The sequence below is a fragment of the Ostrea edulis genome, chromosome 8 (assembly GCF_947568905.1).
Source record: "Ostrea edulis chromosome 8, xbOstEdul1.1, whole genome shotgun sequence".
Taxonomy (NCBI): Eukaryota; Metazoa; Mollusca; class Bivalvia; order Ostreida; family Ostreidae; genus Ostrea; species Ostrea edulis.
In genome coordinates, this window is record NC_079171.1 from 40,334,336 (window position 1) to 40,360,322 (window position 25,987).

The 25,987-nt window shown below is 36.4% G+C and overlaps 2 protein-coding genes across 2 annotated transcripts in view; both read left to right on the forward strand.

Annotated features, from left to right (window-relative positions):
• Nucleotides 1-326: 326 nt before the first annotated feature.
• LOC125663211 (neuroglian-like) lies at nt 327-25,887 on the forward strand. The gene is made up of 10 exons (XM_056146143.1): nt 327-350; nt 5,231-5,303; nt 5,455-5,566; nt 10,391-10,570; nt 10,775-10,965; nt 12,326-12,454; nt 12,829-12,931; nt 22,559-22,743; nt 24,591-24,749; nt 25,610-25,887. Coding segments are annotated over exons 2-9 (963 nt in total). The 5' UTR covers nt 327-350; nt 5,231-5,242; the 3' UTR covers nt 24,593-24,749; nt 25,610-25,887.
• LOC125661711 (multiple epidermal growth factor-like domains protein 10) overlaps nt 24,680-25,987 on the forward strand; it is a 132,953-nt gene continuing 131,645 nt past the window's right edge. Inside the window, exon 1 of the mRNA XM_056147612.1 lies at nt 24,680-24,749. Coding sequence (XP_056003587.1) covers nt 24,680-24,749 — 70 coding nt within the window. The remainder of the gene's footprint in view (nt 24,750-25,987) is intronic.

Here is a 25,987-nt window from a genome sequence, read left to right on the forward strand (position 1 = left end):
GTATCCTGCCCACAAGATTTTCTTAATAAGTGATACTACGACCTTGAAAAACAATAGGCATCTTCCTCTCATCATGGTGATCAAATGTACCAAGTTGTAAAGTCCTAAGGCTTATGGTTCAGTCTGTATCCTGCCCACAAGGTTCGGACGGACAGACAGACGGACGACGCCATACCATAATACGTCCCGTCTTCGACGGGCGTATAATAATAACTTATCCACTCCATTAGGTGAGATATGAAAACGATCTGTACACGCACCCAGCGCCCTCTGGTGGAGATCGATAACACTATATACATGTACCGTGTGCGTAGTTTTTCTTATCAGATGCATGATCGAGGCGATGAAAGGTACGTTATATATTAAAAGTTTTGAAGCAAGTGTAAAGGTATTTAAAATAATTTCTATAATTTTATGAACAAGTATTCTGAGAGTATTGCATGACAATACATAGTCCCTTACCGGTTGCAAAAATTACTGTACCGCAAAACACTATTCAGTAGGTTGTGATAAAGGGGGAAATTGGGGAACCAGGATAGAAATGGTTGAAAATCAACTACTATTCAAGTACGAAGACTAGACCAGGAAAAAAAGACAAATTTGTAATTAGGTTTAGGTCTCTAACCAACTGTGAAATGTAGGTGATCATGAATAATTTAGCTACCTTGTTTTATTACATGCTAGAAGTTTTAATGAGTGTAGTATTCTTATCTAAAGAAACAAGAAACTTGGGTGTAAACTAATAATTTATGCTATTTTTCTAAGTCCAAGGACCATAACTAAGTGAAAAATCAACGGATCGAAACGAAATTCGAACCTGATATATAACTTGTTAAATGAATATCTGCAACCACAACAAAAAAGAAGTCCGAAAAACTAACAATTCATGCTATTTTTCTAAGTCCAAGGGTCATAACTTAGTGAAAATCAACGGACCGAGACGAAATTCAAACTTGATTTATAACTTGTTATGGCAAAGCAATGTATCAAATATCAAATGCATGTCTGCAAACATAACACAAAAGTCTGGAAAACTGATAATTCATGTTATTTTTCTAAGTCCAAGGGCCATAACTAAGTGCAAAATCAACGGACTGAGACGAAATTCGAACTTGATCTGTAATGCGTTATAGCAAAGGAATGTACCAAATAGTAAATAGATATCTAAAAGAACAGAGAAAAAGTGCGGAAACTGATCGGACAGACATACGGACGGAGCGCAAAACTAAGGACCATTCAACTTTGTCGGCGGGGATTAAAAAGTAAATGGGATTTGCATGAATTACATATCACCATTCACGAAATTGAATTGGTGCGAATTTAGCATTATGCATATGCTCATTTACGTATTTGACATGTAGTGTATGTTTGGTGCATTTTCAATACTCACACTAACAAAATGTGTCTTTGAGAGTTCAACATTATATCCTTAACATGAATAACAATGTACAGAAAATAGAGAAAATGACAATGACGTGATATAACTTAGTACACAATAAGTAACTCTGAAGTGATATAACTTAGTACACAGTAAGTAACTCTGAAGTGATATAACTTAGTACACAGTAAGTAACTCTGAAGTGATATAACTTAGTACACAGTAAGTAACTCTGAAGTGATATAACTTAGTACACAGTAAGTAACTCTGAAGTGATATAACTTAGTACACAGTAAGTAACTCTGAAGTGATATAACTTAGTACACAGTAAGTAACTCTGAAGAAATTGGATATATTCGATTCATTCGCGTATTTTATACTTAAAAGCATGTACTCATAAACGAGTAAATACAAGACTGCCTTGTCAAACTACCCTCTGTTTACAAGAGCTGCAAATACAGGTTAAAGTGTTAGCCTTTGTTAGAGTAGACACGGTTTTTAAAGTTTTACAACACAAGTAGCTGCAATAAAATGAACTAATATTAGCTACAGTTTGCAACTGCATTTTACAGAATAATAAATCTAACCCCATCCTTTATTTTGATGACTTTATGCAATAAAATGAACAAATATTTTGTACAGTTTGTGAGTGCATTACGGAATAATGAATCTAACCTCATCCTTTATTTTGATGACTTTATGCAATAAAATGAACAAATATTTTGTACAGTTTGTGAGTGCATTACGGAATAATGAATCTAACCTCATCCTTTATTTTGATGACTTTATGCAATAAAATGAACAAATATTTTGTACAGTTTGTGAGTGCATTACGGAATAATGAATCTAACCTCATCCTTTATTTTGATGAAAGACGAGTGTGACAAGTCGTGATATATGCTTGGAGGTTGCTGATAAGGGATTGACATATCCTGATATTGCCCCGTTTGCCCGCACCAGTGTTGGTCTGTTTTAACATTTTCGTGTTCAGATTTGAAAGAAATAAACCTTATGTACATGACACCAGTGTTCGGATGTTTAAACATATATTGGTCAAATTTAGAAAACTGCACGGTGCCCCTTAGAAGAAATTAAATGACGCAGTACATTTTGTGTATTTTCAGTGACAAATCAATGTTACTTCAAAGTTCAATTTATTATTTAACATTTAAAAGGAAAGATTATTGTATATTTCCAGGTTTTCTACTTTGTTTTGGGAGATTGATTGATTGTTTAGATGTTTTCCGCCACACTCAACAATTTCTCAGTTATCTGGTAGCGCCCAGTTTTTGTTGGTAGAAAGAGAACCCAGTTTCCATGTACCTGAGAAGAGACCGCCGACTTTCCGAAAGTAAATTGGGAAACTTCCTCACTTACCGGCGCGAGCGGGATTCGATTATATCTTGCTTAACGTTTTTCACTCATATGGAGACGTCATTCATATAATAGACTGGTGAAGGGCTTCAAATTTAGGCCTATGCACGGCGCTTACGGCCATTGAGCTGTGAGGGTTCTTTTGCGTGCCACACTTATTGTGACACGGGTCATCTCCGAGAACCCGTGACATTCACACCTAATGCCGAGCGTTTGGTGATGGAACTGTCACTACCTGTTTTAACGACTTTGACTTAGGTCTGTCGCGGCCGGGATTCGAACCCCGGCCTTCTGCATGCGGGGCGAACGCTCTAACCTCTCGGCAACCGCGGCGGTGATTAGGATCCGCGCCGACCAGAGGTGAAGAAACCGTGTTATTTTGAGCGCGACGCTCTAACCACTCAGCCACGGAGGCCCCCCTTGTTTTGGGAGAAATATATGGGGTTCCTTGTACCGGAGTTATCTCTCATAGAAAGAAAAGAGAAACAACTCGCGTAGATGTATACTTGTATCCTTACATATACTTACATAGCTGCAATAATATAATGTAGCCCTCTCTGATTTTTTTTGTTGATTTTTTTTTAGGGAGAGGGCTACACCTCCTTAGGATCTCCGTAATGGTGCAAATGCGGGAGTGATTCACTCCCGCAACATTTGCGCTCATTCTACATATTTCCTGACTTTCTTTACGTAAATAAAATGATATTCTATGTTTCTTAGTCAATATATAAATTTACAACCTTCAAATTTAGATTTGTGAGACTCTATTCTACCGTTTTCAACAAATTCGATAAATTCCAATTCCTCGATTCATATTTGTGCGTGTTTGATGTACTGAAGTTTCAACTTCATTGTTATTTCGGATTTCAAACATTTCGGTTGAGCATTTTACATTATGACCTCTGGGTCGAGGCCTCTGCTGGTGGACTGTTAGTCACCGAGGGTCTCTACATACAGCCCAGTAGTTAAGCACTTCGTTACTAGCTTGAAAATACGGATGTATATTTAATTGCTGTTATAAAATTTAGAAATTCATTTCAAAATTAAGGATTATCTCCCTCATGCATAGCTCTTATCCTTAGACGAATTTGACTCCACTTTTTTTGGCTATAATAGCTCTAAAACTTCATTGTTATTTCGGATTTCAAACATTTCGGTTGCGCATCACTGAAGAGACATTATTTGTCGAAATGCGCATCTGGTGCATCAAAATTGGTACCGTATAAGTTTTACATTATGACCCCTGGGTCGAGGCCTCTGCTAGTGGACTGTTAGTCTCCGAGGGTCTCTACAGCTCAGTAGCTAAGTACTTCGTTACTAGCTTGAAAATACGGATGTATATTTAATTGCTGTTTTAAAATTTAGAAATTCATTTCAAAATTAAGGATTATCTCTCTCATGCATAGCTCTTATCCTTTAACGAATTTGACTCCACTTGTTTGGCACGCTGTTTTTGGCTATAATAGCTCTAAAACTTCATTGTTATTTCGGATTTCAAATATTTCGGTTGAGCATCACTGAAGAGACATTATTTGTCGAAATGCGCATCTGGTGCATCAAAATTGGTACCGTACAAGTTTTACATTGTACACCTATATGGGCCAAGAAAAGTATATATGTACAATATATTTCACATTATACAATAAAACAAAAGGTAGTGTGAACAATGCTCACTAAGAATACCCCCCCCCCCCCCCCCCGGCTTACCCAATATACCAAAGGGTGTTGTTAATAGGTATAAATTACCTCTTTCCTGAGTGTAAAATATGGTATGTCTTTGTAGAAGAAAATGGAAGATATAGTCCGAACACAAATCCATGATATAAACCTATAATTTTGACCTTGAGATCAAAAGTCAAGGTCATGACACATAGTCTCATGGTGATACACCCATGTCTTATGGTATGACTATGTCAAAACCCTATAATCAATTTTGACAATGAGGTCAAAGTTCAAGGTCATATAGAAGTCATGAAGGTACCCGAAACATCGTCTCATAGTGATACACTCATGTGTCCAATATGGTATGCCTATGTCAAAGAACAAAAAAGTCATGGCCCTGATACAAATACATTGTAAACACCTTTAATTTTGACCTTAGGTCAAGGACATATCGAGGTCATGACACATCGTCTCATGGTGATACACTCATGTGTCAAATATGGTATGCCTATGTCAAAGAACAAAGAAGTTATGGCCCGGACACGAATCTTCACAGACAGACAGAGTGATTCCTATATACCCCCCAGAACTTCGTTCGGGGGGTATAATGAATAGTAAAACTAATGGAGAATGTTTTAACCGGCGATTGGGGTTTAGTTTACAATATAGAATTCTCATTTGTATCTGGTGCAGATTCTTGAAATGTGTTATATATACACATACAATCGTTATATATACACATACAATCGTTATATATACACATACAATCGTTATATATACGCATACAATAAACCTGGTTTCAATCTTCATTTACAGAATCAATCCGACATGTCAGTCTTGAAGAACATTGTAGTCCTTTTATGCATTCCCGTCTGTATAACATTTCTAGGTAAGAAGAACTATGTTAAACACACTACAAACAATTATCATATATTAGGTTTCATTTGTGTGTGTCATAAAGAAATTCAATTGTGATGTTATTATTTCATTGGACAAGGTCTTTGTGTATACGCTGTACATTACATCTGTATACTTAATAGTACAATCTAACAGACCTCCCTCCATCAACACACAACCTGATTCCATCGTGTATTATAAAAGTGGTGAAGCTGTACAGCTGCCATGTAAGGCTGGAGGATTCCCAACTCCAACGTAAGTTCTTGGCCCTATACGACTCATCTTCACAAGTCAAGGGTTATTGATTCGTTACCTCGCACTAACCCTTGACATCAGTCGCTATTTAAAAGTTGGGCTCGAGAAGAAGGATGACGCAATACGCTAAAATTAATCAGCCAATGGAATTTCTTGTTTCAGATGAAAGTTGGGGGTAAGGGAATAAACAGACAGTAAAAATTGGCGTCCGTTGACGAAAAGATATGTGAAAAACATCAAATCGATCATTTGACTGAAAACCAAAAGCTTTCGATATCATGTATCAGAGAAGGAAATTATGTTTTTATTGGGACTAAAACCGGCAGTGGTAAATCGCTATCTTACGAAGTTGTTCGCATTATTTTGGACAATTTGTTTAATTTGTTAAAACATAGTCGACAAACGTACTTCGACAATCCATCATTTTCATTCGGATCATACCCCAAATCCTCGTCTAATTGTTTCTTCAAGCAAAACGAACTCCCGAAAATCAATCGACGGTATCTGTCTTGTACTAATTGGCCACAAATTTTACACCATAATGCCTTCGCCATGCGTGTTTACTGTTTAGTTTTGTTTTCGACCGATATAAAAGCCGTTGTCTGATTGGTTTGCAGCTTCAGGCTGCAAACCAATCATATCCTTCTTCTCGAGCCCAACTTTTAAATAGCGACTGATGTCAAGGGTTAGTGCGAGGTAACGAATCAATAACCCTTGACTTGTGAAGATGTATACGACTATATATGTCATTTCATCACGCTCATGCATGAAGTGAAAATGGTTATTAGATAGATAGATATTTACTCTAAACACTTTGTAGAAATATTTCGACCGTGTTCTTCGGTCGCTATAGAGAAAATTTATGGAAGAAAAAATTGAATACTTATATATCACTCGGAATAAACAACAAAAGGGAACATTTTTGTATTTAATAATTAAGGTCTTATATGCAAAAAACGTGTTATAATATCTGATTTTAATAATTTTAACGTATTTACGATTAGCTGCTTACTGTAATATTTGTTGTTTGTATTCACTGACTGCTTTGTGAACAAACATTTCTAAAATTTTGTTACATTATTTACCAAATATTTAATTGTACGCATAGTCACATTTTAGGATGGGTCCACGAGGTCGGACGAGTATTGTTCATTTTAATATTGTGGTAGTTGTACGTAGTTTAGTTTTCTATTTTTATATTGCCATTCACATTCATTCACTTCAATACATATTGCGCTGCGCTACTTACTAACTTTGTGTTGTGTGTTAAAGAAACCTAAACACCCCTTTTAAATATAATGGTTAAATCCGTAAGGGTCCAGTTAGAACATAACTTGGATTAGTTCATGTATATCTTAGGTGTCATACTTGTTTTGTCATCTGATTAGTCTTAGTATTTTGTTCTAGCCAATAGGAATTCCTGAGTTCTTTTTATGAAATAGTTCAGAAAATCTAGTTTTTGAAAGAGATTCCAAAGGGTGTTGCCATTTTTGAGTTCTTAAAAGTATAAAGTATATATTTAATTTATAGAGGATTTGCTAACACCAACAACTGTAAGTAGCTGATAGTTTTACTATATGATTAAAAGCAAGTAATGAATTTAAATAAGTAATTAAACTTTTCATTATTCATAAAACTTGTGTGCAAGTCATGAGTAAAATATTTACTGAAAGTAGAATTGTGGAAAAACAATTTCTGTTCTCTGAGTAAATAATGAGTTTTATGTAATTTAAATGCGCAGAGTGATATATGTGTACATAATTTAGTATTTTAGTAAATTATTCAATAGGTCATCATAAGAGAGTTTTAAGCAGCTTCACCTTGATTTCGGAAGCTGTAGCCCAGTTCCATAAACTGGTATGTACATGTACATATGCAATTCACTGCAGTACATTATATTCATTTTTGTAATATCAGTTACTTAAAATTGATGGTTCAGAGAGTTATTTCCTTTGACGATAAAATGATGACCAATATATATATTTGTATCGTTGCATATATCATATGTTCGATAGTGTCTTTTGAATTTGTCCTTATATGTTTTTATTGTTGTTATAGGGTTGTTTTCATTGTTTCCCACTATTAAACGAATCTACGACCTTAACCATCTTGTGGATTATCTTTACACCCAAGACCGGTTACAATATTAGACTCATACCTTTTAAAAATGTTGTTGACGTTACTTTTCAAATGTATAATACTTACTGTGACGTCACAATACTTTTGTGTATGTAGTCTTGCGTTACTTTGCTACGACATACACACGACTGAAGAAGATCGGTAACAGGGTCAAAATATTTCTACAAAGTGTTTAGATTTTTTTTTATATTATACCTCGAAGAAAGAAAGATAGATAGATAGAAAGATATATCACATGTTTAGCGCTTTATGCGGTGAATTTTTCGTATCCCAAAAGCAGGTGTTCCTACGCCGCATGACATAATGTGCATAGGAACTGAACGAGGGTTACAGAATTACTTAAAAATTGATGGAAGAGGCACAGATGTTGTTAAGTTCTTTCAAAATTTGAAAACAATGACTTTATATGCGAGGTAATAGTTAAGATTGAGGGAACATATTTTCATTATCTACCATACATATACTTATATGTAGTTATCGTGTCATGAATGTGAAACAGCCTCCAGCTCAGCATTGCATACAACCCCTGATCATGTTTTATATCGATTGTAAAATATTCTCAATGATCAAGGAAACAAAAATTCTTTGAAAGACAAAAAACCCACATGAGATGACATTGTGATCATTTTGGATTTTATTCTTTTAATTTATTTAACAGTCTTTTTTTTTTTACATTAAGTATATACATGTATGTTACCGGGTATCCGGTATGAAGAAAAAAGTCTGGTTTGGATAGGTTTTTATTATTGAAGACTTTCCAAGTAAATTGTATAAGGAAACCCTGTTGAATAAAATCATCAAATTAGCTACAAAATATTGAAACATCTGAATATGGTAAAATTCTTGAAAAGATACTTTATAGTTAACTTGCTGACTTTATAACCATCCCTGAAATCAGTAAGCCAATTAATTCTTAACCGTGAAAAATTATTACCGTTAAACCTCTGTTAAAATCACATTTTTATAACGAACGTGAACACCTTGAAATGAAACAAAATGAAATTAAAACACATAATAAAATTACATTTCCACAATATATAACATGCAGAGCATACACAAAAGACACGTAAAACAAAATATACACAATCTTACCTTACATGGGGTGTAAAGGCGTTAATACGATTGAGTCAACCATTAATTATATCCTGTACGAAAAAATAGGATTTATGTAATTCTCTATAACAATACTCCCTAGCAATATTCTAAATATAAATATAACCTTAAGACATACTGCAGTTATCTCGGTAAATTAATTAACTCAGTGTGCACATATTTGAACTACTCAAGTTTCAAACTGCTAAGAATATGCAACATTAGAAAATCACACCTACATTAAACTAAATTAAAGAATAGTTGCCTTACATCCCAGGAGACTTAAACGCATGTATAAAATTTGGATAAAGGTACTTGTCAGTAAATACATGAAGCACAAACTAATGCTACTGGGAGAGTAAACACTCACCAAATCAAGTAAGCTAATCGAACTACCTGAGGTGCAATAAACCATGAAATATTTAAATTTAATACAGAGTCTAGTGTCATCCGTAAAAATAAATAGTATCACTGAATGATTGATTGATTAAATATTGTTTAACGTCCTTTTCGAGAATATTTCACTCATATAGAGACGTCACCACTGCATGTGAATGCAAGGTGAAGATAACGAACAGTGATCAATCTCATAACTCCTACAAGCAATACAAAATAGATAGTTGGGCAAACACGGACCCTGGACACACCAGAGGTGGGATCAAGTGCCTAGGAGGAGTAAGCATCCCCTGTTGACCGGTCACACCCACCGTGAGCCCCATATCCTGTTCAGGTAAACGGAGTTATCCGCCGTCAAAATCAGTGTGCCAAGAACGGCTTAACAATCGGTATGAAACACGTCAGACAGCATTTGACCCAATGCGAGGTTGTATTGACGAACTAGATCGTTATAACGACCATAGAATTTGCGAAATGCTGACTTCAATCGAGACTGTTGAAATCCCTGTACCATCAACTTGTTTGTTAGTAGCTTACATCGATTTAAAAACTGACTATACCCAGAACAAGCTCTTGCGTATCGAATCAGTTGAGATTACTATGAAATTTAATGATGAAGAATACACGTCATTTTATCACAATAACTTTTATTTATAATCGCTGAATTCAACCTGAAAAGAAATATGATAAATATCAAATTTTATATACGAAGACATATTTACATGAAAACACTGTTTATAACATATGCATTGTGTGTACATATATATAGAGAGGTGACTAAATGGGGGCGGTCCTTCGGATGAGACCCCAAAAACCGAGGCCAAGTGTCACAGCAGTTGTAGCACGATAGAGAACCATCTCTGCTCAAAGGCCGTAAGCGCCGAGTATAGGCCTAAATTTTGTAGCCCTTCACCGGTAATGGTGACGTGTCCATCTGAGTGAAAATTCTTGAGAGGGCCGTTAAACAATATAAAATCAATCTTGCATTGGTAATCCTGTGCATTATGATACGTTGTTTATTCCAGCAGAAAGGTGATGTCTCTACCCTTTTAATCCTTCATTTTCGTTAATCATAACATTATCTGAAGAGAAACAATGGAAAGGCGAGAGAAATTCAACCACATTCGTACTGGATTCAACTCTTATTATATTTGCAACGAGAATTTTTTTATTATTGATTAATATATTTTGATAAAGATTCAGTTGGAAGAGGAACGGTATAGATTTTAATCCCAGCGGAAATGACGACAGATTTACCCAGCTTCCTGGTGAAGGTACTCTTGTGATAAACGTTCCACAGGACAAGGACGAGGGTCTATTCCAGTGCATAGCTACAAATAGCTTTGGGGTATCGGTTTCAACACTGGTCCAATTGAGGTAGAGTGGATGTTGATTAGATACAGTTGCTTATCATGACGGCAATCCATCCATGCAATGTTCGTTTGCCTTCTAATTTACAGAAGTGGATGAATAGTTTCACATTATCATATTCCCACTTTTGACTATTTCTTTAATTTTTTAATTTCACATTATAAAGATGAGTTAATATTTGTATTTCATTTTCACATTTTTAATATTAAGGATGGGAAAATTGAACGACTTTCCGATAGGGCCAAGCATTACCCACAGGACTCATCTGGGAGAATCTCTTGTCTTAAATTGTATTCCTCCAGTCAGCGTTCCTATGGCTGATATAATATGGGTCCTCAGAACACCTGAAGGTCACATTGAATCAATCAACTTAAACAACAGAATCTCAATGGATTTTGATGGTTTGTTTTCAGTATTATCACGCCCTCAACAATCACTATATTCAAGTAATTCAACCATCTGCATCACCTATATTCAAGTAATTCAACCATCTGTATCACCTATATTCAAGTAATTCAACCATCTGTATCACCTATATTCAAGTAATACAACCATCTGCATCACCTATATTCAAGTAACTCAACCATCTTCTGTATCACCTATATTCAAGTAACTCGACCATCTTCTGTATCACCTATATTCAAGTAACTCAACCATCTGTATCACCTATATTCAAGTAACTCAACCATCTGCATCACCTATATTCAAGTAACTCAACCATCTGTATTACCTATATTCAAACAAGTTGATGGTACAGGGATTTCAACAGTCTCGATTGAAGTCAGCATTTCGCAAATTCTATGGTCGTTATAACGATCTAGTTCGTCAATACAACCTCGCATTGGGTCAAATGCTGTCTGACGTGTTTCATACCGATTGTTAAGCCGTTCTTGGCACACTGATTTTGACGGCGGATAACTCCGTTTACCTGATCAGGATATGGGGCTCACGGTGGGTGTGACCGGTCAACAGGGGATGCTTACTCCTCCTAGGCACCTGATCCCACCTCTGGTGTGTCCAGGGGTCCGTGTTTGCCCAACTATCTATTTTGTATTGCTTGTAGGAGTTATGAGATTGATCACTGTTCGTTATCTTCACCTTGCATTCAAGTAGCTCAACCATGTGTGTCACTATGTTCAAGTAACTGAAGAAAGATAATCAATTGGCTTAGCTTGGGTGTGATAAAAAATGAAGGTTAATGAACTGCGATTTTACAGTGCATCAGATGAACCCAAATGATATAGTTACATATGTAGCAGAAAGATGAAGACGTATGTCCCTATAAGTCCGCCTGCAGTCAAGAAGTAACACTCAAAGGTCATTCACTTCGGTACCAGGAGAATGGTCTTCTCTGTTTTCACAACAAAATTAGAATTCACTATTCAAAAGTAGCAAGATTCAAGTTTTGAAATCTGGGTCAAAAACCAATTTCAATATCAAATATCATGGTATAAAAAGTTATGGTTTAAAAATCATCAAATCACAAGGACTGCACACATGAAATGCATGTATGATAGCCTTATCACCCACAATTCTCATAGAAATAGTTGCGAGACAAGGCTAACACAATGTGCTCCTGAGGTTCGATACGGGGACATAGAAATGGATGAACTTCGATGTTTTAGTAGCATTATATTTTATAAATCTTTCCAATTGTTATATAACCAGTTACATGTTAATACAATCAATAATACTGATTACCTAGCATTGGAAACACAGATCATACCGTAAGAGTAAATAATTAGACACGTATTTCTGTAGGTCGTTTACACATCGCCAGCGTTCAGACTCAGGACTACCAAGACGGAAAAGCCTATGTGTGTATGGCCAACAATTATTTCATGAGGCAGAATGTATATGATAAAAACCAGTACATCAATCCTATGGGAAGTAAGTAACAAGTACAAAGATTATTATTGTACACGATATACAACTGTACGCTGCATTACTTGGACTGCCACATTATTGACACTGCTGTTTAAGGAACAACTGGGTGTATGAGGTGATTAACTATGCAACAGAGAACGTGCTAAAATGCATAATGGTAAATAAATTAGAATGTTTTCCAATACAGTTCATTGCTTCACAAACCGAAACAAGCTGGAGAATGTTACATAAAAAATAAAAATCAACATATCAAAATACTGCCAAATAAAACTTAAATTTACCTTACGGTATGTTATGTTAATTTCCGAAAATTCTACTTAAAGACATTTCATTGACATATAAGTGGAAAATTAACATTTGATTTCTGTCCGCTTTAGGTACACCATTTAATAGACCTCCACAGTACTCCTGGGCGTCGCCTTCAGATATGATTGGTCTCAAGGGACAAGAATTGAAACTCAAATGCATTTTCAGTGGAAAGTAAGTCAAGAAGATAGAGGTTGCATATTGTAAATCTCGTCTTGTTCTAAACTGAAACCTTGCCATTTGATTTGCAAAATATGTTGCCTTATTCGAGAATGTGTCACTCATATAAAGGCGTCACCATGGAAAGAATAAGCGGCACTAATTTTGAACTGTGGATACATGGCCCTCAACGTCCGTAACAGTGAGGGTTCTATACCCTAACCCTGTCCGCGCCTTCAGTAACGTGGTACCTTAAAAACCACTACTAACATCAGACACCAGTACAAGACGTAAACATAGGTACATGTAGTTATTTCTTCTTCGCAAAACGTTCTGCATTTAGAAATCATAATCAGAGGCCTTTGGGTTGGTTGTATATATTGTTTAAAGTTTGGCTCGAGAACCTTTCCCTCATATGGAGACGTCACCATTGCCGGTGAGGTGCTGTAAAATTTAGCCCTATGCTCGACGCTTACGATCTTTCAGCAGGAGGGGGTGATCGTGTCACACCTGCTGTGACACGTGGCCTCGATTTTTTGGGGTCTCACCCTAAGAACAGCCGCCTTTTACGACAAGCAAAGGGTACTGAAAAACTATTCTGACCCGGATCCTCGTGGGAGTAGGCTCCTCGGAGATGGCCTTAATAAAAACGAATGAACGTCCCATGCCGCTGTATACATTAGCATGTTAAAGAACCCTCACTGCTACGGCCTTGAGCGTTAAGCATACCTATAGCTGATGACGTCTCAATATGAGGGAAACATTTTAGGCGGGATGTAAAACAAACCAACAATAAGCGCATGTAGGAAAACATCGCTACGTTAACATCTTACAAAATGTAGGTTTGACTTCACTCCACCATTGACAATGTTAAAAAATCTATATTGATCAAAGTTAATAACTCTTATCATATTGTTAAGAGAAGGTGTCTGTAATCATGGAGAATTTTTTGGAAAGTGCAAAAAAAAAATTATTGAAAAATTCTACAATTTTATGCAGCGTTATTGATAAAATCATTCAAAACGCATGTGTAAGTCACTTAAACTCAAATAACAAAAAATTATTGATCACTTTGTTGTTACCATGGTAACAAGGACACAGTCCTTGAAAAAACAGTGAAATATACCTCTTTAAAGTCCAAAATAAATACAATTAAGATAATAAGATGCATATTTTTTTAGTTTAAGGTAAATGAAAAAGCTTATATAAAATTTTGTTGAAATAAGAAATTTAAATATCTCAGCAAAAAATGGTTTCCATGGCAACCAACATACCTTGCATTGTATACAGTCAAAAATTCAATAAAACAATCGATTTTTGAGCTAACTTTTTTCAGAAACGCAACACAATCATGCAAGGTCTTTCATATAGAAAGAAATAACAAATGTTAGATTTTTATTCAAAAAAATAAAATCAGTTAAACAACTTTTAGTTTTTTGTTACTGACCTTACCAAAAACACCAATTTTTTCATGTTCAGCTACATTTTCAAAAATCTATCTAATTACTAGGCTAATGATCTAATTTAGGTCAAGAACATTTGCCTTCTGGGTGCATCAGTTACTTTCTAATGACATGCTAAATTCTACTGAACCTTGTAAATGACCTTGTCCTACAATCTCAAGGTCACATACATTAACCAATGACCTTCATATTTAATCAGTTGACCTAAACTGCATTTAAATTTAATTTAAACTTGTATATATCTTTATCTACTAACGAACCTGTGTATTTTTTTTTTAAATCACATATTGCTGTGGTTTATATATATTATAGTTTATATATGATTGCGCCCATGACAAATGGTCCTTATGGCATATTCAAGAGAACAAAGAAATAACGTCACAAAGATTTGACGTTACGTATGCCTAGTGCCATACGTAAGATGCATATCCCTATGTACACGCACATGATTCAAAACCACGTGTTAGATTTAGGCTAGTATACATGCTTTAAACAAAACCAAACAATAGGTTTGGATAAAATATTGATAGAATTTATGATATTTAATTTTAAGAATCTGAATGTTCCGCGTCGGTTTCTTTCGGCAGCGGACCGGCAAAAATAAAACATGTGGGTAACAGCAGATATACATGTAGCAGCGCAAATCCATGAAGGTTCATCTAAGATTGTGTTTATTTCTTTGAACAATTAATCCTGAATGAATCTGAGGTTAAAAAAAAAAAAAAAAAAAAAACGAAAAAAAAATATTTACACTGTCAAGTCGATGTTAAACAGACGATCTGTGATACATCCCCCAATTTATTACTTTATACCTTTCATAATTCATTATTCATTATAATACATAATTTACAGACAAGTAAACAGTCATGAAAAACTTGAATATTTTTGGGTTTAGTAGATTCTGTATGAAAAATCTGTGCGTCTGGTAATCCTATTTATAAATCCAAGAGAGATAACTCTGAGACAATAACTTAGTTCCTGAGGTACCCCAAAGGAAAATGAAAGGTGAAGATAACGAACATCGAACAGTGATCAATCTCATAAATCCCGTAAGCAATTAAATAGATAGTTGGTCAGACCCCCGGACACTGAATTGATGTGTTAATTTAACCAAATATGAAAAGTTCACTTGCTATACACATGTTTATTAAACAATTATTACCATATGCAAATATATCACATTAGACAGCAGATTTGAAGTCAAATTGTGCAATCTTCGTAACATGATATCTAGGATTTATATTGTTTTCCGGTTTTATAAACTCATTTGAAGCCAACAATAGAGGTCTTCGGAAGATGAATAAGTTATTAACACATTTACAGTCATTGGTCTAAATTTGAGAGTTTCTGACACATATTAGGCCTATAATTTTCCAAGGGGGTGGGTGGGGTGGTGGGCAGTTGGAGGGGATGTTTGGGATAAAAAGAAAAAAAAACACAGAGCAATTTCGAATAATTCTTGACAAGCAATCAAAATTAAAAAAATAAAAATAATTTTTTTTTTTTTAAAAAACCCACCCCAAATGCATGGCTATAAGAATTGAAACCTAAATAGTGTTATCATTCCCTAACTTCGAATGCAAAATCTAGGGGGGTGGGGGTGGGTAAGTAAAACAAAGAAAAAATAACTTATCAAAACTAGGACACCTTCCCCTCCCCACCGCCATCCTGGTTCTACCTGCCTGGTTTTAAGAGTATAATTTAGGAAACATTGATTATGATATCGAAAACAAATACTCACTGAAAATAGAGAAATTTATTTTTTGATACATACATACACGTAAGATGTTGAAATAAGTAGGCCTCAAGTATTTCTATATCAAAATCTCTATGAAGTGTATTGTTTTATTACATTTAAAATATGGATGTGGTCTAAAATACATGAATTACAGAATTTGTATATTGGAAAACGTGTATGCTATACCCATAGCATAATGATATATAGGAATGGGATATTTGTTAGAGGATCTACTAACAAAATACCCCTTCCCCCTTTCTCATCAGAACAACAATCCACATCGTTACGTATACAATATTTTGAAATATGATTTGCATTATAATAGAAATTACATTGACCATTTGATAGAAGATAAATTATTTCAGTGAGAATGAAATACTTTGAATACACAAAAATTGCGTCACAATGCATGTTGAGTATGACGCAATATGAGGTGAAAGTGTGACGTCAGCATTGATACTGATTGAGTGTAAAAAATGATTTAGATATTCTTTAGGTTTTTTGTTAAAGAGTGTTTCGTTAGGAAATAAGAAAAGTCAGTGGGTAAATTCAACACGTGCTTTATCTAGCCATTACTATAAACTACAACATAAAACATGACGTAATACACAATACACACGTTACCAGTGTTGTATAAAACTAGGAACGAAGGGTTGGGTAAACATAGGCGTGTCCTTATACTAAACATCTCCCCTTTTAAGTAAAGCAAGTCAATCAAACCTAATAAGTCAGATTACTAATGCATACATTGAGAGAGTTCATTTTGAAATGGAACTACACCAGTCAAATGAAATTTGATAAAATTTAACACAATTAATACATATTAAAGTCCTCAAATCTCTTTGGTTTGATGACACATCGTCCCGAACGCGTTTGATTTGGATTATATGTAGATTCTGGCCCACCGGATGACAGTTTTGGTGCTGTTTGCAAATCAGAATAGTCGACCTTTTGAGCGACTGATTCTGACGGCAGTTCACAATTAACTGGTTTGTTGACAGCAGGTGAATTTAAATCATTGGTAAGTTGCAAGTGTCTCCTATTTCTGCGGTACACTCCCTTAGGTGTTTCGACCACGTACGAGCGATTATCATAATCACATTGACGAACTGTCCCAGTAGTGGACCATGATTTTTCCTGATCAGTTTTCATCCTTACTTGATTTCCCTCTTCCATTTCTGTCAACGGACGAGTATTGAAATGATGATCATAAGAATTCTTTGTGCGATCCTTATACAATGCATCGCGAAGACGAATATCATCAGTTTCTGGCCAGGCAGGATCCAAGGTTTCTGGCAAAGCAGGTAACAGAGTACGGATTTTCCTTCCCATAAGCATCTCTGCTGGGCTCATCCCTGTAGCTTCAATGGGTGTTGCTCTGTATGACATCAAAGCAAGGAAGATGTCATCTTGTCGCAATATCTTCTTAGCAATTTTCACTGCACTTTCTGCTGCTCCGTTAGATTGCGGATAGTATGGGCTTGAAAATGTCTGTGCAATATGGTACCTGTCTGTGAATGAATGAAACTCAGCTGAGGTGAACTGTCTTCCATTATCTGAGACTAGCTCCTCTGGGATACCCCAACGTGAGTCTTCCGATAACTTCTGAACTGGTTAAGTTTGACAGGTAAGCAATTTCAAGGAATCTGGAATAATAGTCAGTCACAATGAGGTACTGTTTCCCGTCTAGGTCACATATGTCTGCTGCGATCTTCTGCCAAGGCATTGCTGGTAGTGGAGTAGTCTTCAGTGGTTCCCTTGGCTGAGAGGGTCTATGTTCCTGGCAAAAGTTACATGAAGCGACTTTGCTCTTAATATCATTTGAGATTCCTGGCCACCATACTGATGCTTGTGCTCTAGCTCGACACTTATTCAATCCAAGATGTCCCTCGTGAATACCTTCGAGAGTTTCTCGTCTAAGATGGACTGGAATAACAATGCGGTTACGATATAACAATAACCCTTGGGAAATGGACAATTCACCACGAGATGAAAAGAAGTCTCTCAGTTCATTTCTTACTGAGGTCACATGACTTGGCCATCCAAACCTGGTGTAGTTCATAGCTTCCTGTAGGATAGGATCAAATTCTGATGCTGTACGAATCTTTCCCAATAGTCGGTCAGATATTGGACGTAATGAATCAACTGCAACGGAGTAACACTCAATTTCCTCCACTATGCTGGACTTTTTTGTGTCCTCACTGCTCACTGGGCTCCTTGATAATGTATCTGATACAATGAGTAGCTTCCCAGGCACATGCTCTGTTTTAAGGTTGTATCCTCGCAATCGCATCAACATCCTTTGACATCTAAGTGGTGCTCTGTCAAGATCTTGGGTGTTGATTAAAGGCACTAATGGTTTATGGTCAGTGAAAAGTCTAAACGAGGGAAGACCCACCAAGTAGCGTGAAAACTTTTCACAGGCCCAGAGTCCAGCTAAACACTCTTTTTCTATCTGAGCATATTTCTCTTCAGCTGCTGTAAGCTTGCGGGAACAATATGCTATTGGTTTGAGTTCTCCATTCTCCTCCTGAAATAGTGCAGCCCCAAGTCCGTAGCTGCTGGCGTCAGCACTTACAACTATCGGTTTCGATTAGTCATAGAAGGTAAGAACAGGTGTGTTGGTGAGTAGTTCTTTCACTCTGTTGAATGCTTCTTCTTGAGCATAGTCCCATGTCCATGCAATATGTGTCTTAAGCAAATCTGTCATCGGACTAATAACAGTGGCTAGGTTAGGTAGAAATCTGCCCAAATAGTTTATCATCCCTACGACACGGCGTAACTCAGCAACATTGTTTGGTGATGGCATATCTTTGATAGCCTTTATTCTGTCGGCACTAGGTTGGATACCCTTAGCACTGATAATATGTCCAAAATATTCGATTTCTGGTTTACAGAATTCACATTTGTCACGGTTTAGCTTTAAACCACTGTGATAAATTGTCTGCAATACTGAATCTAGGCGAGCATCATGTTCCTCTTTACTGGTGCCATAAATTAGAATGTCGTCAATTATGACTTCTGTTCCTTTGAGATTTTTAAGAAGTTCGGTCATTTTCCTTTGAAAGATCTCGGGAGCACTCGTAATTCCAAATGGAACTCTTTTAAAACAATAACGCCCCATTGGAGTTATAAAAGTGGTAAGTTCACAACTGTCCGGATCAAGTGGTATTTGGTAAAAGCCACTGGATGCATCTAACTTTGAGAAATATTGTGCTCCTGTAAGCTTCGGTGCTATGTCGTCCAGGTTGGGTAGCATATAGTGTTCTCTCTTTACTGCATCGTTCAGCCTTTTTAAATCAACACATATTCGTACGTTTCCATTTTTCTTGACAACCGGAACCATTGGTGAACACCAGTCTGTAGGTTTCTCCACTTTCTCTATGATTCCTTCACTCTCCAGACGACGGAGTTCAGCTTCTACTTTGGTTAATAAGGGGAATGCAACCCTTCGAGCTGTAGTAAGGCAATACGGTTTATAATCTCTTTTGAGTGTAATTTTAACTGGGTCACACTTGACTAGTCCAAAGCTCCCAAACACTGGTATATTAGTCTGTACATTATTAACTTTCAGAATCAGACCCATGGTACTAGCTGTACATCTTCCTAGCAGGTTACTGTTACCTCTGATGACGTGCACAGGAAATGAGTAATGTTTGTCCTTATGGGTAGTTTCAGCATTGAACTTCCCTAAACATTGGAGTCTTCCTCCTGGTCCAAAGAGAGGTTCTGCTTTTTCCAGTGGTCCCGGATGATTCAGTTGACGAAAAGTGCCTTCACTGATTACTGAGGTGTCAGCCCCTGTGTCTATTTTGAAAGTTACAACTTTGTCACACAGTTTCAGGTTTACGTTCCAGGGCTCGTCATCATCCTTACAACCGGTCACTGCTCCTAGGAAAAGTGGATCCCCTGCTGCAGGTGAGTGGTGCACATCGTCCACGGCCTGTCGAGTACAACAAACTGCGAAGTGGTTGTAACCATGGCAGCGGCGACATTGCTTCCCTTTGGCGAAACATTTATCTTTGTTGTGTCGCAAGTTGCACTTTGAACATCGGTTCTGTGATTGGAACTGGTCTGTGCTGTTGTTTGTACTACGAGGGTGACGTATGTTTTTGGGTGGACCACGACGTCTCCGATTTTGTTGTTGACTGTGATTGTTATGGCTAGTACCATCTGTGCTTTTATGGACTCCTTCTACGTGTTTGTGTGATAAGGACTGATCCTTAATTTGTGATTTTACCATCTCGCTCTGTCTCGCTCTCTCAATAGCGCCTTCAAGCTTTAAATCTGCTGTTAGCTGAAGTTTCTCGGAGAGGCCCCGATCTAGAATCCCTAGTACTATTCTGTCTCTGATTTGGTCATCCCTATCTTTAAAATCACAATGTTCAGCAATCTCATATAGATTCCTAACGAAAGTTTCAACGTTCTCACCTGGATCCTGTCTACACTGATGAAACTTAGCACGTTCATGAATTATGTTGCGCTTTGGCACAAAATAGTCATCAAATTTCTTGAGGACTGGTGCAAACTTTTTAACATCCTCTTCATCATCAAATACGAACGATTTAAATACATGCCCAGCCTTTTTGCCCATCACATAAATCAAGGTACTTATCTGTACACCTTCAGCTTCTTTCCCTAACTTGGTAGCTTCTTGGAATCGTAGAAATCGCTGCTTCCATTCGGGCCACTCCGAAGGATTTCCAAAGTTGAAGCTTTCCGGTGGATTAAATCGCAATGCCATGATGCTGAACTAACTAGGTATGTGTATAAGTCCTAGATCGTTTTGATCACACTGAAGGATCCCACTTCTGACACCATGTTTCGTTAGGAAATAAGAAAAGTCAGTGGGTAAATTCAACACGTGCTTTATCTAGCCATTACTATAAACTACAACATAAAACATGACGTAATACACAATACACACGTTACCAGTGTTGTATAAAACTAGGAACGAAGGGTTGGGTAAACATAGGCGTGTCCTTATACTAAACAAAGAGAAACAAGTGTTCTACAATAGACATACTTGGAATCTTATTTACCGGTGTTTACTATTAATTTACTAGATCTATCTGTCATTGGGACAGTTTGTATGAATTTGGAATGATTAAATGGATTCTAACTTCACTATTAACTAACATATCAAATTTAATTTACAGAAAAATAGGCAAATCTCTACACCACCTTTCAAGTTTCCTGTTAAATGAATTCCTTACTGACCATCCAGAATTTTTTCTGCTGTCTGCAAAGTGATATTTATTCATTTCTTCCTTTAATTCTAGAGAGTTCACATCAAGGGGGGTAATAATTGTGTAAAATAGTAGGCCCTAGTGTAGAGTTTTGAGGGGGTTTTACAAAAAAGGGTAAATTGTTTAACTGTTTTTATTTACTATATTGGTAGTATAAATAACTGTCTTAAAATTGGCATGTAGAATTAATGTCAGCCCTGCTGCGTTTCAGAGAAAATAGTGTCTGAAAAGAAGTCATAAATGCTCTTTTTTACCTTAATTTATGACTTATTTTTAAAAATAAGCAAGAAAATACACATTTTTTCAATCACAAGTACAATAATCTAAGTCCTTTCTTGAATTTCCATTCACTGTACATTGCTGGGAAATTGTTTTATTAGAAATATTTGTGAAAAGATTAAAAACCCAACATCTCATGATTTAACTGTGGGTACGGTCCGTTGCCATGCATCCAGTAATTTTCACTTTTTAAACATTGATTATCATCATACACAAAAGTGTGAGAGTTTCATTCAGATTTGTGATTTTTGCACTTTCCACTTTTTTAAAGAAAATTCTCAATGGTTACTGACAGCTTCTCTTAACATCGTCGAATTTATCAGTACCAGAAAGTTAATATTGAAACAATTTGTCAGAAAAAGACAACTATATTTAAGTATTAACTTCAAGTAACACATAATCAGACGGTTTACCAAGTGTGGGATTATCAGTAAAAACAATTCGCCATGTTAAACCCAAACTTCAGATACTAATGTAAACCTTTCTGTCAATGATCAATATACATTTAAGTTTAATGGGAACATACACGAGATACCACAAAATACTCCATGTAAAATTAAATACTATAATCTAGTTGGCAGCAAGTGGAGTGAATATGATTTTAAAATACGGTATTTCATGTTTACACACACATTTTAGAGTAACATAATATCAAGCCCCCTTCCATTCCATGCATATGCATGTATTATGTTATATATATACTAGTATATAACGTGTTTGCCCATCTATCTATTTTGTATTGCTTATAGGAGTTATGAGATTGATCACTGTTCGTTATCTTCACCGCGCTAATTTAGGATGTACGCATCATATTTGGTAATCGTCAATAAAACACTTGAATATACATACATAAAGGTTTAGAACAGTCAGAACTTGTAGAATGTCTTAAATAATAATTCGTTTCTATATCTAGCCCTACGCCGGACGTAATTTGGTTGAAAGACACGGTTGACCTTTCCCACCACTACAAAGTGTCGCTTGGTGGACAGGAACTCACGATACCTAGTCTGACGGAGCACGATGCCGGCACGTACGAGTGTATTGGTAGAAGTACCAATATGCCGACCGCCTCAAGAAGCTTAAACCTTCGCGTCCAATGTAAGTTGTGAACTATTGAATATTTGTAAATTTCTTTGATAATTATTCCCTTGGGGATCCGGGTTCCAATAGGTCCTCAGTACCCCTCGTACCACACCTGCTGTGAAACGGGACCTCGGTTTTTGCGGTCTCCATTTAATCGCCTCTTACGACAAGCAAGGGGGTACTGAGGACCTATTCTAACCCTGATCCCCACGGGATATTTAGTGAAGGACGTGAATCAAGTTTCAAATGAATGTATTTCACACACACACACAAATATATGTTATATGTCATTGTTGTAATGACTATGGATTGGAGGTTTAATATATGTTATATATCATTGTTGTAATGATTATGGATTGGAGGTTTAATATATGTTTACCTGATCAGAATATAGGGCTGACGGCGGGTGTGACCGGTAAACAGGGGATACTTACTCCTCCTAGGCACCTGATCCCACCTCTGGTGTGTCCAGGGGTCCGTGTTTGCCCTACTATCTATTTTGTATTGCTTATAGGAGTTATGAGATTGATCACTGTTCGTTATCTTCACCTTGCATATGTACGGTTTGTGAGTGACTGTAGAAAAGCTGATCTGATCAGACTGTGTGTTATTACCAGATACATGTAACATCGTGTTCTTGTTTTGATTTCCTAGAACCGACTTGCCCGTGTTTAATAGGTCGAGGAATCTATCAAACTTAGTATATAGTATTTATATGTAAGTTTGCTGATCCTGTATTAAATCTAAATGCACACTAAGGAATGTACAAAAAATGGTGAATTGCACAACCCAGGGTTTCGACTATGGGATGGGTCCAAATTAGTCCCAAACGACATCGAAGCTAAAATGAAAACAACAGCCAGTTTTATTTGCAAAGCAAGAGGTGATCCTGAGCCGAACATTCAATGGTTAATTAATGGAGTCAAACTTGCGGGTAATATTTTTATACATGTCGCTGTAACGTTTACACACAGTTATATAGTAAATGTGATTTTGGAAGATTTCTGATACACTTTGCAATCTACGAACTTTTTCCGGGTATATTTCATTGTGACAGATCTGTATATTGCATGTAAATGAGTTGGCATTACCTGAAGGAAAGACGTGAACAAGTTATTGATAACAAGAGAAACAATCCCCAACGCATTTCGTCGTTGTAACCGGTTCTTTCAAACTCGTGCTCCTTGTTTTGGTTTGATTTGCAAGACACTCAGCAAGCTTCGTGTCTCTTGAAAATCTAAACAAGGACACCCCCACCCACCCACCCACCCCCCAAAAAAAACCCCGAAGATACTCGCCTATAAGTCTGATTTTGGAGAGTTTTGGACCAAAACTCTTATGTCCGACTAAAGGAGTGTCCTACGAAGATTAGTATTTTTCTGGATGGTGTAATGTATAGCCTAGTATTTTTTAACAACAAAAACATGGACGAAATAAACAAAATAGTAACTGTTTAATAAAAAGTGAAATATTGATGTCATATCCCAAAACATTATCGGAAAACAGATAGATACATGAGAGTAATTATATGCCATTGATTTGTTGGGGAAAAGATACCAAATATCATCACATTTCTCAAATTGAAACACAGATAAAAACATCAGAGCATTGATTTAAAATTGTCAACCGATTATTGAAAATAGTTAGACCGACTTACAAATGGTCTAATGGCAATTCCCTCCAAAATCACCTTAAAACTATACAACCGACTTATAGGCGAACAGACTTGTTGGCGAGTATATACGATACTCGACTTTGAGAAAAATAATACGGTTACTGACTCGCACTGTTGATGGGACCCTTATTTAAGTAGATACAAGATCTTCTATAGTTATTACATGCACTGTATATTTCTTTTCCAGAATCAACAATGCCAATAATACACACTGATCGTTTTTTAAAACCCAGTGCCAACAATCTAACGTTTGTGAACTTGAGTGCCAATGATAACATGGTCATTCAGTGCAACGCCTCCAATGTTCACGGTTATGTGTTCGCCGATGTCTATCTGTACATCACAGGTAAGTCAATGTAAATCTCACTTTGTTGTAAGTATGCAAATGTGGCTATCGGATCTGTCTCTGAAAAATACGTAGACAGGTTTCTTTGGAAAGGGAAGCCTTTTAGACTTCATAAAATGTAAACCATACGACTATCAAAATAAACATTATGTATAAACCGTTTTATGCTTTGTAATATTTTGTATTGATTGATTTCATATTGTTTAACGTTCGTCTCGAGCATCCTTCACTAGTAATGGAGACGTCACCACTGACGATGAAGGGTTACGAAACTTAGACCTATGCTTAGAGCTTACGGCCATTGAGCAGGAAGGAATCGTTATCGTGCCACACCCGCTGTGTTAATAATGTTGATGAAGATTGGCAGCATTTAAGCCAATAAGAATTGTGGTCACCTATTAGCCTGCAAAGATAATTAATCCCAGTTTTATTCTGGATTATAATTAATCTACATGTACCACAGGTGCTGTAGCTAAAAAATATAACACAGGGAGAGAGCTACATAGAAAGAATTGTTTATGAATGAACTATACATGTGTGTTATACGCTATTGTATAGCATCCCATGGGGATCCGGATTAAAATAGGTCCTTAGTACCCCATGCTTGTCGTAAGGGGCGACTAAATGGGGCGGTCCTTCGGATGAGGCCACAAAAACCGAGGTCCCGTGTAACAGTAGGTGCGGCACAATATAGATCCCTCCCTGCTCAATGGCCATAAGCGCCAAGCATAGGCTTAAATTATGCAGCCCTTCACCGGCAATGGCGACGTCTCTATATGAGTGAAATATTCTCGAGGGGGACGTTAAACAATATAAAATTAATCTATTGTATAAGAAACTACTAAAATGTATATTTGTAGGTTAATGGCAACGTATTGTAGTTACCTGGAACGAATACAGAAAATATGTTACCAAGGCAAACAAAAGAAGGGAAAACAACAATACCAGTAATGAAAGAAAGATATGAACATGAATCTACAATGACGAAATATGATTAAGCTGTTTGTACTTTTACCAAGCAATGATTTACTCTTATCAATTAAATCAGAATACCAAAATTCACTGTTTTTGTTGGGTACTTATAAAATCATACTTTTGAGTAGACACTTATACGGAATAGGCAATATTTGTATATCTATTGAATTATCAATATACATACCAGTCAATAAAACGAATGGATATGAGTTATTGTACCTTTATACTGAAATTCAAAATTTCACAATGGCCCTTACAGAGAT